Here is a 13,962-nt window from a genome sequence, read left to right on the forward strand (position 1 = left end):
TTGATGTGTGTGGTTTACCTTGCCATGGAGGGGACACACAAACATGGCCTAAAAACCACCCCAGTTCTCTCTAGCAGACACTACAGGAAAAGACAGACTGAGCCTCTGCAGGCCAAGCCTCCCTGAACCGCCTGCTATGAAAGCGTTTTCTGTCAGTGGGAGAAAGCATGCTGCACCACTTATTCTCTGAAACAAGAAACATAATACTATTATTTTGTAGGTAGTGCCACACTGTGGTTAAGAGGTGTAATTGCAGCCTAGGAAAATCTGCCTCAGGTGCTCTTGACATTTCTTCGTGATTTATGTAACTCAAAAACACTAATGTTAGCCTGAAAACCTTAAAGGTGAACCCTTGTTGAATATGATCTCTGTTCCAAGGTAATGAATAGGTTCTTACTGTGATGGAATTGTGAAACTGATGTTTCAGTATCTAAGCCTATTTTAACCCAGTGTTTCAGTAACTAAGCCTATTTTAGCCTAGTGTTTCAGTAACTAAGCATCTATTTTATATTTTCATGAAATAAATATACAAGAGATTTGTAATAGAGATCTCTTTATTATAGTGCATTTCTCAGATGTTACAAGATGGGTTAAAAACAAGCTAAAAACAAAGGGAAATCCTTAAGTAAAAGAAAACACATATGCACACACACCTTGTGTCATTTGCACAGAAAATGATCTGAAAATGAAAGCTTCACATCTGAACAAGGGTAGCTAAATGAAACTGTCAAGTTAAAATAAATGTTCATCCAGAAGTTCATATACACTTTAATTACCTGCCATATGCCGGATGTGATGCTCATCATTCAATTCAATGGGTTTTCTTTCAGCACTAAACTCTACAATATCATTACAGGAAAAAGGCCAAAAATTAGATTAGAGTTATTCATTTGTTGAAAACATTTTCTGGAACAATTCATAACAGAAAAAGAAGAAAATATCTAATTGTCCAGTTGTACACAGATTCAAGGGTAAAGGTCAGTCCTTCCCTCAAGAGGTCAGTGTGGGGCTGGGGCCTTAGGGTCATCTTCAATCAGCAGGGGGTGTGTCCAGTGTACTAAGGGTTTCTCAACTAAATTCGCAGTAGCCTTTGGAATACATGGGATGTACAGAAAACCATTGTCAGTTATCGTGTGCATTTTGAAGCTGTGTGTTGATGTGGAGAACAGCCGCGGCTTAATTTGCACATGGTAACTGTCTGCTGGTGTAGTTGCTATGGCGATGCCGATGGGAGAGCGTTGTCAATGAGAGCATTGCTGATGTGAGCAGAAAGCTCAAGCTTTCCCCCCGCTGCTTGTTGTAAAGAGGTTGATGAGGCAACCTTCCATGGTCTAGTTACAGTATTATAGTGCAAGCTGGTCATGTTTCACATGGAGCGAAGGGGAAGATGTGACTCTACCTGTGCAGCAGAACCGGGATAACTAACCCCTACGACACATAAAGATCAAACAACCTAGAAAGCCCCGCATAGGGTGTGTGTTCACAATTCAGAGTGTGGATTGTAGGCTGAAGTAAAGCGTAATGCATTGAATGCCATGAGAGCTTGATAACAACACAGCACTATGAGGAATTGGAGGAGTGCCGTGTTAGCTCAGCTGAAAGTCAGTGGCGGCTGACGGAAGGCGCTAAAGGAGGGGCTTAATGTAATGTCTGGAATGGAATCAATGGAACGGTATCAAACATATTGAAACCACATTTGACTCAGTTCCAATTATGCCATTCCAGTCATTATAATGAGCCCATCCTCCTACAACTCCTCCCACCAACCTCCTCTGCTGGAAGCGACCCATCAGGCCCACCCCATGCCCTGCAGGAAAGCCCAACTCTGCAGCAAACATCCTAAAAGCTAACCCAAACACAACCAGCCCTTCATAAGTCAAACCCAAAGGATCCTAAAGCATTTTGATTGAAATACTGCACACCTGGCTCCTCAGCTCATGCTAGACCAAGGGAACCAGGTCATCTGTACAAAAAAGAACAATGTAAATAACATATAATAAAAGGAAAAAAGTAGACAACAGAAAATGTAATGAGGAGAAAGCCAGAGTGGGAGCAACTCTCAAAAGGCCTCGCTGTTCCAGTGGACAGGAACGGTGCTGAAAACACCCAACTAATCCCATGTACACTAGCAGAGCTGTGGCTAGCTACACTCAACTACACTGACCCTCTGCCTAGCATAGGTAGTATAGTACTACACAAACACACACACAATTTATGGCGTTTTCCATACCCGGCAGTAAGGATCTTTCACTCAATCAAAACATTATCAATGATCTCACAAGGCCCTGTGAAAGGAACATCACTTAGTGGTGTTAGCCACCAATAAAGATGCAGCGTGATAGAGGCCATCACTTCTGATCCTAGAGGGCAGCAGGGTCAACAACTGGTCACCATGGTTACCTTTTGGAACAACAACTTAGTGACATGGAGCCAGCAGACAAGTATTGCTCCATTCTAATAAACCGAAAACAATAGTAACAACTCATTTCAGTCAGTAATGTCTACCAAACAGCTGACCCTAAAGTCCTGCAGGTCTTATCAAGCACCACCATCATTCAGGCTAAGGTGGAAACGAGTGGACGAGGGGCATGGTGACATCACTAATATGTTGTGCTTCAATTGATGTTTGAGGGTTAGGACAGCGACTGAATGCTAGCTAATCATTTATTAGCTAGTGTTCCCAAGACAGCCAGAACAATACAGCATGATTTTCCAAAGAATGCAAAGAAGGATCTAGGATGGAAAAGCTATTTTTATTGGTCTTTTTTCCAACCTGATACAGGTTACATTGAGATTTATTTCATGGTGTGGGGTCTCAAACCAACAGTTTAACAAGAGTGTCTGACAGATCGCAACACTACTGGATGTAAAATCAGTTGTTTTTTTAATCTATAAACTTTATTCATTTTTCAGATTACACATAAGACTTAGCATCCCGGGTCTTTCTTTGCCTTGTGAAAACCAGGGTGTCTTAAGAGCCACTGCGGGTGGGGCAGGAGGGGAGGGATAGGGGGGGGGGGGGGGGGGGGGGGGGGGGGGGCGCTAGAGTTAGCCATGCTGTCATTTCCACGGGTGAGAGTGACTGTTGAAGGCACAGCAGGGCTGCTCCCACTCCCGGCTCACACACATGCACCCACACATACATACACATTAAGATCCACACAAACACTTGCACTCTCACACACACGCGTATGTGGGGTATCACTGGTCAAAGCCCCAATGGTTGGAGGGGATGGAGTGAGAGAGACGGGAGGAGAGGGGCTGGGACCAGCGCTGTCGCCCGTAACACACTGCGCAGACGAAGACGCAGACAGACGGCGGAATGGTGGATCATTTTGCGTTCTTTAGCTGGTTGGAGAGCCAGTCGAGGCCCTCGTAGAGCCCGTCCCCGCTGGTAGCGCAGGTGGCCTGGATGTACCAGTTACGCTGGCGCAGGGAGTGCAGGCCCAGCTTGTCTGTGATCTCCGCTGCGTTCATAGCGTTGGGGAGGTCCTGAAGAGTGGAGAGAAAAGGGTTAACCCAGGAATACATGCGTCTGCAACAGACCTTCACAAGCCATCTTAGTATTAGAGGTCGACCGATTAAATAGGGATGATTTCAAGTTTTCATAATCGGTACTCAGCCTTTTTGGACCCCGATTATGGCCGATTACATTGCAATCCAAGAGGAAACTGCGTGACAGGCTGACCACCTCTTACACGAGAGCAGCATCAAAAGGACCTTGTGGCTGCAAGGTTGCTAGCTCGCATTAAACTTATCTTATAAAAACAATCAATCTTAACCTAGTAAACTAGTGATTATGTGAACTTGCTTGTCCTGCGTTGCATATAATCCATGTTCATTTATCATCGAATCACAGCCTAACGGGTGATGATTTAAAGCAAAAAAGCACTATTGTTGCACAAATGTACCTACCCAGAAAAATCAATGCCTTTCTTAAAATCAATACACAGAAGTATATCTTTTTTTTACTTGCCTATTTAGTTCAAATAAATTCATGTTAGCAGGCAATATTAACTAGGGAACTTGTGTCACTTCTCTTGCATTCAGTGCTAACCGTTTGAGCCGCCTGGCTCGTTGCGAACTGTGAACTAATTTGCCAAAATGTTACATAATTATGACATAACATTGAAGGTTGTGCAATGTAACAGCAATATTTTGACTTAGGGTTGCCACCCGTTAGATAAAATACGGAACGGTTCCGTGTTTCACTGAAAGAATAAATGTTTTGTTTTCGAAATGATAGTTTCCGGATTTTAGAATATTAATGACCAAAGGCTTATATTTCTGTTTATTATATTATAATTAAGACTATGATTTGATAGAGCAGTCTGACTGAGCAGTGGTAGACAGCAGCAGGCTCGTAAGCATTCATTCAAACAGTACTTTACTGCAGTTTGCCAGCAGCTCTTAGCAATGCTTGTTGCACAGCGCTGTTTATGACTTCAAGCCTATGAACTCCAGAGATTAGGCTGGCAATACTAAAGTGCCAATAAGAACATCCAATAGTCAAAGCTATATGAAATACAAATGGTAGAGAGAAATAGTTGATGCGTCATAATTCCTATAATAACTATAATCTAAAACTTCTTAACTGGAAATATTAAAGAACTGGGAATTTGAACCACCAGCTTTCGTGTTCTCATGTTCTGCGCAAGGAACTTAAACGTTAGCTTTTTTTACATGGCACATACTGCACATTTACTTTCTTCTCCAACACCAGGTTTTTGCATGATTTAAACCAAATTGAACATGTTTCATTATTTATTCGAGACTAAATTGATTTAATTTATGTATTATATTAAGTTACAATAAAAGTGTTCGGCCTCCCGGGTGGCGCAGTGGTTAAGGGCGCTGTATGCAGCGCCAGCTGTGCCATCAGAGTCCTGGGTTCGCGCCCAGGCTCTGTCGTAACCGGCCGCGACCGGGACGTCCGTGGGGCGACGCACAATTGGCCTAGCGTCGCCCGGGTTAGGGAGGGCTTGGTCGGTAGGGGTGTCCTTGTCTCATCGCGCACCAGCGACTCCTGTGGCGGGCTGGGCGCAGTGTACGCTAGCCAAGGTGGCCAGGTGCACGGTGTTTCCTCCGGCGCATTGGTGCGGCTGGCTTCCGGGTTGGATGTGCGCTGTGTTAAAGAAGCAGCGGCTTGGTTGGTTGTGTATCGGAGGACGCATGACTTTCAACCTTCGTCTCTCCCGAGCCCGTACGGGAGTTGTAGCGATGAGACAGGATAGTAGCTACTACAACAATTGGATACTACGAAATTGGGGAGAAAAAGGGGTAAATTTCAAAAAAATTAAAATTAAAAAAATAAATAAATAAATAAAAAAAAATAAAAGTGTTCATTGTTCATTCAGTATTGTTGTAATAGTCATTATTACAAATGTATACATAAAAATCGGCCAATTAATCGCTATTGGCTTTTTTTGGTCCTCCAATAAATCGGTATCGGCGTTGAAAAATCATAATCGGCCGACCTCTACTTAGCATAGAGGGAGTCCATTGTATGACCTTGAGTTTAACTACTAGTATCTGCAAACCATATGAATAATAATACTGTACTACCAATTACAGATGCAGTTTACTGGTGAAGCCTTGGGCTGTGTTAACACAGGCAGCCCAATTGTGATCTTTTGCCCAATTAGTGATCTGATTGGTCAAAAGACCAAATTAGTGGAAAAAGAGATCACCTGTTAGTCTCGCTCTGCTCAGTGTAAAATTGCACTCTGATTCCACTTTAAAGAATTTGACGCACAGCTCACGCCGAGAAAACTTGATTGAAGTGGCCCACTCTTTACGTGTCAAGCTAAATTTACATATCCAGTGTAGCAGGTAAAATAAACTACTGCTTTCCTGGCGCACTAGTGTCTCTCCCCAGTTAGTCAGTTCACCTGTTTGTTAGCGAACACAAGAAGCACAGCGTCCCTCAGCTCATCCTCAGCCAGCATCCTTGTCAGCTCCTCCCGCGCCTCGTTCACTCTCTCCCTATCATTACTGTCCACCACAAAGATTAGACCTGAGAGAAGCAGAGGGAGAGAAAGGATGGAGGGTGAGGAAAACAAAAACATTTACCTGGGACAGTCTTGACTCAAACAGTCAGAAATAGTGAAGATGGTGCTGAGGGGGTTCTGGTGAAAGTGTCCACTCACCTTGGGTGTTCTGGAAGTAGTGCCGCCACAGAGGCCTGATCTTGTCCTGACCGCCCACATCCCACACAGTGAAGCTGATGTTCTTGTATTCTACCGTCTCAACGTTAAAACCTGAGAAAGCGAGAGAGATCAGTTTCGTCAGAAACCTAAGACACTAACATTCCAAGAGGCTGTGTGAGATGACATATCAGCAATCCCAAACAGGCTCCTTTAACACAAATGCCTGCATGAAATGTCTTTGCTCAAATGTAGCTGCAAATTAAAATGTATATTTGAATGAAATATGCAAAGTGAATGAACATCTACTGGAATATGTAATGTCATCAGCCTTGTGTTACATTCATATAATGCAACATTTATTTTGGGGGGGCTGTTGAGCGCCATTCATTCCTATATTTAAAAGTCACTTAATCGGTTCGGATGAGATGGGGACAGAGGAAGTACATGGCTGTATGTATGACATTCATTTCCACTCCCCTACAACTAAACAAACGGGAGCCTAGCCCTCATGAAAATCACATGGAGCAAGGTATTGGAGGAGTATTGGGGAGCATTTCAGGAGGGTTTTGTACCTAGGTGAGGAGTGTGTGATGAGAAGGGGTAAAAGGGATAAGGCTAAGATACTCACCGATGGTAGGGATTGTGGTGACGATCTCTCCCAGTTTGAGCTTGTACAGGATGGTGGTCTTGCCGGCAGCGTCCAGCCCTACCATCAGAATCCGCATCTCTTTTTTACCAAAGAGATTCTTAAACAGGCCTGCAAACATGTTCCCCATCTTGGCTAATCTGGAGGAAGGGAGACAGAAACCAAAACGGTTAAGCTAGTAGTCGTACAACATTCATTGTGCTTATCACCGGGCTAAACCGTTCGTGTATATGTGTGTCCACGTGTTCGGTAACACAAACGCTTGCTGACGTATGTGAGCAGTGTGGATGAAATGATTCATTAACGTTAAAATATTCTGCACAGCTCCCACATACGTGGGTGGTGTGGGATCGGTGTAAAACAACACATTGTTTATGAATCCATTTATAAATGTATATACTGGTTCCCATCCTTGGTAATTTCATTATGATTTTTGACCTGTGATGGTAATAATGTCAGGCTAAGCTTCCTTATCTCTGATAAAGGGTAACCACGGAGAGTAAATTCATGAGGGGGAGAAAAAGTGCTGAGAAAAGCATTCAGTCGCTGTCTGTGTTTATTTTGCGTGTTAACAATGGGCCCTCACAGCGGCGCCTCTGAGTCTCACACCACACACGAGCAGGACTTGGCTGATGGGGCTGTAGGTCAGTGTTGTTCTGAGTGGCAGGCAACTGTTTACCCATAGCCGGGAGCAGAGAAGTGGATCACATGACTGGCAGAGCACTGACCAGAGACATGATCCAGAGGTAGAGGCTGGTTACAACATAGCGCCACCTGAACACCTATTGCCCAACACCCACCAAGCAAGAACACAAACCGGCTCTGTAACAGCAGCCACAACGATTAGAATCCAGTCAGTCCCAAATAGAAGCCTACATATATGTCTAACAACACCATATAACTAATTCATGTTTTTTTTAAACATAACTTTCTCACTGTTGAAATGCGTTTCTAAATGTTCACTAGTCTTTCCACCAATTTGGTGCCTTTTGAGAAGTGTAACTTTCACAATTTCAACTTCATGAAAAAATACAAAGAAAAATCCTCTCTCAAGAGGATTTATAAGCAGTGCCTAACTTAGTGCAAATATAAAGTAACAGGGTTGATGATTTCTTCTTACATCTACCATAACATTTGGTTTGGCAGGCCTAGTGGTTAGAGTGTTGGACTAGTAACTGAAAGGTTGCAAGATCAAATCCCCGAGCTGACAAGGTAAAAATCTCTCGTTCTGCCCCTGAACAAGGCAGTTAGCCTAGGAACAGTGGGTTGTCATTGAAAATTTGAATTTGTTCTTAAAACCTTTTAGGAATAGGGGGCAGCATTTTCACTTTTGGATGAATAGCGTGCCCAGATTGAACTGCCTCCTACTCTGTCCCAGATGCTAATATATGCATATTATTATTAGTATTGGATAGAAAACACTCTGAAGTTTCTAAAACTGTTTGAATGATGTCAGTGAGTATAACAGAACTCATATGGCAGGCAAAAACCTGAGAAAGAATCCAAACAGGAAGTGAGAAATCGATTTTCAAAACAGTGCCTATTGAAATCTCAGTGAGATATGAATGAGGATGCACTTCCTAGGGCTTCCACTAGATGTCACCGCCTTTAGAAACTGGGTTGAGGATTCTACTATAAAGGAGGGGCTCTTTGAGTGAGTGGTCTGGCAGAGGGCCTTGGTCTCATGACGCGGGCTCCCGACAGAGTTTGCTCTCGTTCCAATGCTTTTCTTCAGACCATGAAATTCTCAGGTTGGAACCTTATTGATGATTTATGTTAAAAACATCTTAAAGATTGATTGTATACATGATTTGACTTGTTTCTACGGACTGTAACGGAACTTTTAGTTTTTGTCTGGAGGAAGTGCTCACGCCTGGATTACTGGGCTGAACACGCTAACAACAAGTGGCTAAATTATGTGCTTTATGGAACTTTATGGAACAAATCAGTCATTTATTGTGGAACTGGGATTCCTGGAAGTGCCTTCTGATGAAGATCAAAGGTAAATGAATATTTAGTGTTTTCTCTAGCATCTGCTGACGCTAAAATTGCGGATATTCCTCTGGCTGTTTTGGGTTCTGAGCGCCGTTCTCAGATTATGCTTTTTCCGTAAAGTTTTCTTGAAATTGACACAGCGGTTGAATACAGGTTAAGTCTTTAATTCTGTGAATAACACTTCCATCTTTTATCAATGTTTATTATGAGTATTTCTGCAAAATCACCAATGTTTTGGAATCAAAACATTACTGCACATAACGCGCCAATGTAAACTGAGATTTTCAGATATAAATATGCACATTACTGAACAAAACCTACATGTATTGTGTAACATGATGTTCTATGAGTGTCATCTGATGAAGATCAAAGGTTAGTGATTAATTGTATCTATATTTCTGCTTTTTGTGACTCCTATCTTTGGCTGGAAAATGGCTGTGTGTTTTTGTGACTTGACTCTGACCTAACATAATCATATTTTGTGCTTTAGCTGTAAAGCATTTTTATTTATTTATCGGACACGATGGGTAGATTAACAAGATGTTTATCTTTCATTTGCTGTATTGGACTTGCTGTATTGGACATATTTCAAAAAAATAATATTTGAATTTCGCACGCTGCCTTTTCAGCGGAATGTTGTCGGGGGTTCCGCTATAGAAAGGTTAACTGACTTGCCTAATTAAATAAAGGTGTAAAAAAAAAAAAAAAATCATCCACTTATGACAAGGAAACTGTCACAGAAACGTGTGTGCAACCAGGAGGGGCAATTGAATGCAAGCTTCACACAAAAAAAAAAACATTGTTACCACATTTGTAGTCTATGGGTAACAGGGTTGACATGTTATGCTCGACCCACTCAGTTTTGCACCACAAAATTGGCAAAAAGATATTACTATTAAATGTTCAATGTTTTATAAGACAGTGTCACCATATTAAAAAGAGAGTTCATTTCACATAACAGGGTTGAGGGACATCCTTAAATTAATCACATCACATAAACAATCATCTTCAGAAATAACTGTCTAGCAAAAATGACTAGGGCTTTACAATGATGCTGAACCATGAAGACGTTTAGGGATTAAGTGGGTTAGAATTGTCATAAGTGAGAGTTGACAGAGCGACGTCAAAATGCTGTATTTTGGCACTTTAGTAGATTTATTGAATTCTCCATGTTGTCTATAATATTAAAGGGCATTTAAAATACAATATTGGTGCACAATTTCTAATTAAATTATCGAAGGGAGCAAAAGGCACTCATGGAATGACCTGCAAATGTATCAATTGTTGACTTTCATTTTTAATCAGGCATATACATTGCAATAACAATCCATCCTATTATTCAATATGTTGCCAAGCATATCGCAGAATCATGTGATTTATGATGAAACAGGCTCACTACATCAGAAAAATAGTGTATCCTAAACACCATGACAAAAACAGATTCATATGAGACAAGTTAGCGGTCTTAATAGAAACTGGACAAGAGTAGGGGACGATGGGACCGCATTATAAAAAAACAACATACAGGTGTTGTTGGTGAAACGAAGAGCATGCAGGCTGAGCTCAAGGAAAAGCACACAATGAGGCCAGTGATGTGGCGAATATAGATACGCGCTCAGAGGAACCAGAGTACTGGAGGCTGGATATGGGAGAGGTAACAACACACCTGTAAGCAGAGACACACTGCTGAATTAACCAGGAGAGAGACAGGGAAACAATGATCCTGTCATTCCAAAAACAGGCTATTGAACACTCAGGTCTTTCTCCAAAGGACACGAATGACTTCTAAAATAATGAAACATTTTGCTACACAACTCTGATCTTGTGCAAAACACCTCCCAGTAACACATGCCTACAAATGATAGCATAAGATAACACCAACACAGTATTATTACACCCCTTCAAGACAATTGTGCAGCAAATGGTATATAAATTAACATAATTCATAAAGGTGTTCTTTGGTGGAAACATGCTAAATCCATTTACATATGACACATGCCCTAGCACTTCTGAAATAAACTATACAACGACTGTAGGCAAACAAAAGCTAGGAGGGGTGTGATTTGAGTTCTAACATCATGAACACAGGGAGTTGTCAGTTTCACAAAGTGCCTTCCTGGATTCAGAATGTGACAACGAATCTAGCTCTAGCCAACAGACATTCCATAGAGGGAAGTTTGAGAACTAGAAAAGCTCATAGCTTGCCAATTTCTAACAATGACATCACAACAATGGCAGCTCATTTGAATGAGGCTTGACCACCCTGCTCCTCAACTAAAGCAAAGAGGAAGTACTCAGAATGCATCATCCTAGAGAAAACAGGAATGATAGGGGAGAGGTATGGGAAGCCAGCAGCAAGTCATCAGAGAGTAGTTAAGTGAACTTATCACAGTATGCATGTGATAAAGGCTGTCTGAGGTGGAGTCTTGTTGGGGTGCATCGACAGTCCGTGTTAATCTATCAAAACACACATCGTCCCTATGACAGTCACTAGAATTCAAATGTGGCAGACGGGACTTTTTGCGCTTGTCCTGAACAATCTTTGAAAAACATTTTCAGCAACACATTAATATTGAGGGAACACTAGGAGCATCGTGGAGGCTCATTTTCTGGTTGGACAGGCAAGTAGTGGACATTTTTCTTTTAAGTCTAGCAATGTTTTTCCATACGGGAAAGTTGAAACGTCAAGCATGCTGGGGTTATCCTGCTACACTGGTTGTTTGATCAGCCCCTCATTAGGACCTGAACAAAGTAGGAACATCTGCCAGAGATTCCTATAGAACTCAATGTTGGAAAATGGAAATGTATGGAAGACAGACATGGGTGTCACAGTCATAAAGAACACTAAGATGAGTGTAGCGTTGTATGCATCTCACACACTATTTTGCTTCAGTTCTGTCCATTAAAATTACTTAGGTCTAACATAAGAGTTTAGCTAGTTAGCTACATTAATTTGTAACACACTAGCTAGTGACTAACCATGTGACCCGTTCAGTTTGAAGATACTGACAAGTTTCCAAAACCAAATCTAACCATACAGTACCAACAGTTACGCTAGCTAAAGCTTCCCGGCACAGTTTAGTTACCCAGCTAGATGGCCATAGAGACCACCACGACCAAGTTAACCAGCCTGTGGGTTAAACGGTAAGGTAACTACATTGATTTAGAGACGTGTTTAACGTTGGTTAGCTAGTTAAGCGGAGGACGACTCAAATCTCAATCCACGTAAATTAACGTTACGCAGTCATAAAATAGGCGTAGCTAGCTAGCTAACGTTAATTGTGCTTACATCGTTAGCTAGCACAAGCAAGCGAAGCGGCTCGACATAATGACTCAAAATAGGAGGAAGCTGAATGTCCAATCACAATGACCAGCGAATACTTACTGACACAATTTCAGTAAAGTTAGCGGAATAATGCTCTCACGACTTTTACAGGTCGTGAGAATATAATGCCGGGCGAGCTAGCTAACGTTAACTAGCTATTGACGGCAGATGATCCTCGTTTGGTTTGAGTCTACGCAGGGGGATTCGTTGTCAAAGCTTGCGGTCAACCCGAAAGCAAATAAGCAATCGTTTACATTCCAGATCCATGAAAAAAAACAAATACTATAAATTACATAATATATTGTTACGTTGAATACATGTTTTACCTTTTAGTGGCGGTTTCTCGATCTTTCTTTTACGCTCCTATTCACCGCTAACAACAAAATGGCGTCTTTCAGAAGTGTCAAGAAAGCCGCGTCATGGACGTTGCACATCGTAAAATCTTCACCAATCATGTTATCCATGCAAGTCACAAAAACGTACCTTGCTGTGCTGCGGACCAATCGATACAACAACATTTAATGTTGAGGGCGGAGATTTACAACAGGCCCTCCTCCAGTTTGCCCTACAAACTGAAAGACCAGTCAAGCTTCCCGTAGGATCAAGCATCCCCGCCTCTTCCCCGCCCCCTGTTTCCGGCTTCAGTGGAGACAGGAGAAATTTGCCACTGGCCCAACCCATTATCATTGGGGAGGATAGCAAACAAAACAAACCGGTTGAATTGTTCAAACCAGAATAATTGAAAAAAACGTCCGGAAAATAAAGGACCATGGGTGTGTATAGCCTTACATTATATATGGCAAGCAAGTGCTGCCTTATATGCCTTATGGCTAGGCCACTTGCCTATAATGTCATAGAGGTTATCATCTCAATCAATAAGCAACAGCCTACAATTTACATTTCTGATCAAAGAATTCCAGCCTGTTTCTGTCATTCATCTTTTAAACAGCCTGAACGAGTCAGAGCCAACATCATAGAAATAGGAATTAGAATACAAATTAAGCAATTTAATGGGATCTATATGGCCATCACTAACATGCAAGGTCTACAATGACAGCTAGGTCTATAGGGCCAACAGGTAGGTAACCTGGAGTTGGGGGGCCCCTGGAGGTGGGCAGAGGGGAGAAGTGGGTTGCAAGGTTCAAGGTGCATCAGGGTTCAAGCGTTCATCAAGGTTGTTGGGGTCATCGTTAAAGGCTCATAATGTGTGTTGTTCATATTAAATCCACTAGATGGGGCCGTCTCCATGCTGCGTCATAATGTCCCAATAAATCAAAGCCAATAGTTTCCGTTTACTTGTTTCCTTTCCATAAATCAATCACTCTGAAATTATAGGCATAGGCCTATGTGAGTGCAATATCATCAGGTGGAAGTTTGTCCACCTTTCTTGTGTTTGTGCTCATGGTTAGCTAATTCAGGTGGTTGTCCGGATCCTCTCAGTTATGCAGGTGCAGCACTGAGCAGACAACTACATCTTTGATTACCCATTCATCCACATGGTAATTGTAAACCAGAGTTGTTGTTGTTGTTGCTGTTGGACATGAAGTGAACAAAAGGGATTTTATATGAAAATGGCTTATGGACTGAGACATCATGGGTGGTAGGCAGATATATCTACAGGTGTCATGAAGCACAGAATATCCTTTAATTATGGGGGTATAAGCCTTGAGATGCATTGCATTAAAATAAAAGCTTATTTTTGATGTTTGCCTGTATGTGTTTTTGTACAGTATTATTCACCGTGACTAGGCAGTGGGCAATGCCACTTGTCATTAGTTTGTGTGTTGTCTAGGGCTGTCTATCCCACAATGTGTTCCTTCTTCTTGCAGGTGTTTGGTCAAGTGCCC

General features: G+C 42.0%; 1 protein-coding gene across 1 annotated transcript; it reads right to left on the bottom strand.

The window, feature by feature from the left end:
- Positions 1-2,734: 2,734 nt before the first annotated feature.
- Positions 2,735-12,625, bottom strand: LOC139364694 (ADP-ribosylation factor 2). The gene is made up of 5 exons (XM_071101648.1): positions 12,442-12,625; positions 6,778-6,935; positions 6,150-6,260; positions 5,892-6,016; positions 2,735-3,492 (listed from the first exon to the last, which is right to left on the bottom strand). The coding sequence occupies exons 2-5, from the start codon at positions 6,923-6,925 to the stop codon at positions 3,331-3,333; spliced, it is 546 nt and encodes a 181-aa protein (XP_070957749.1). The 5' UTR covers positions 6,926-6,935; positions 12,442-12,625; the 3' UTR covers positions 2,735-3,330.
- Between the last annotated feature and the right edge of the window lie 1,337 nt (positions 12,626-13,962).

This window comes from Oncorhynchus clarkii, chromosome 13 (assembly GCF_045791955.1).
Source record: "Oncorhynchus clarkii lewisi isolate Uvic-CL-2024 chromosome 13, UVic_Ocla_1.0, whole genome shotgun sequence".
Lineage (NCBI taxonomy): Eukaryota > Metazoa > Chordata > Actinopteri > Salmoniformes > Salmonidae > Oncorhynchus > Oncorhynchus clarkii.

Coding starts and splice junctions, on each gene's coding strand:
- LOC139364694 (XM_071101648.1), bottom strand. CDS start 6,925: ATGGGGAACATGTTTGCAGGCCTGTTTAAGAATCTCTTTGGTAAAAAA. Junction 6,261..6,777: donor CACCACAATCCCTACCATCG/GTGAGTATCTTA, acceptor TCGCTTTCTCAG/GTTTTAACGTTGAGACGGTA. Junction 6,017..6,149: donor CTACTTCCAGAACACCCAAG/GTGAGTGGACAC, acceptor TGCTTCTCTCAG/GTCTAATCTTTGTGGTGGAC.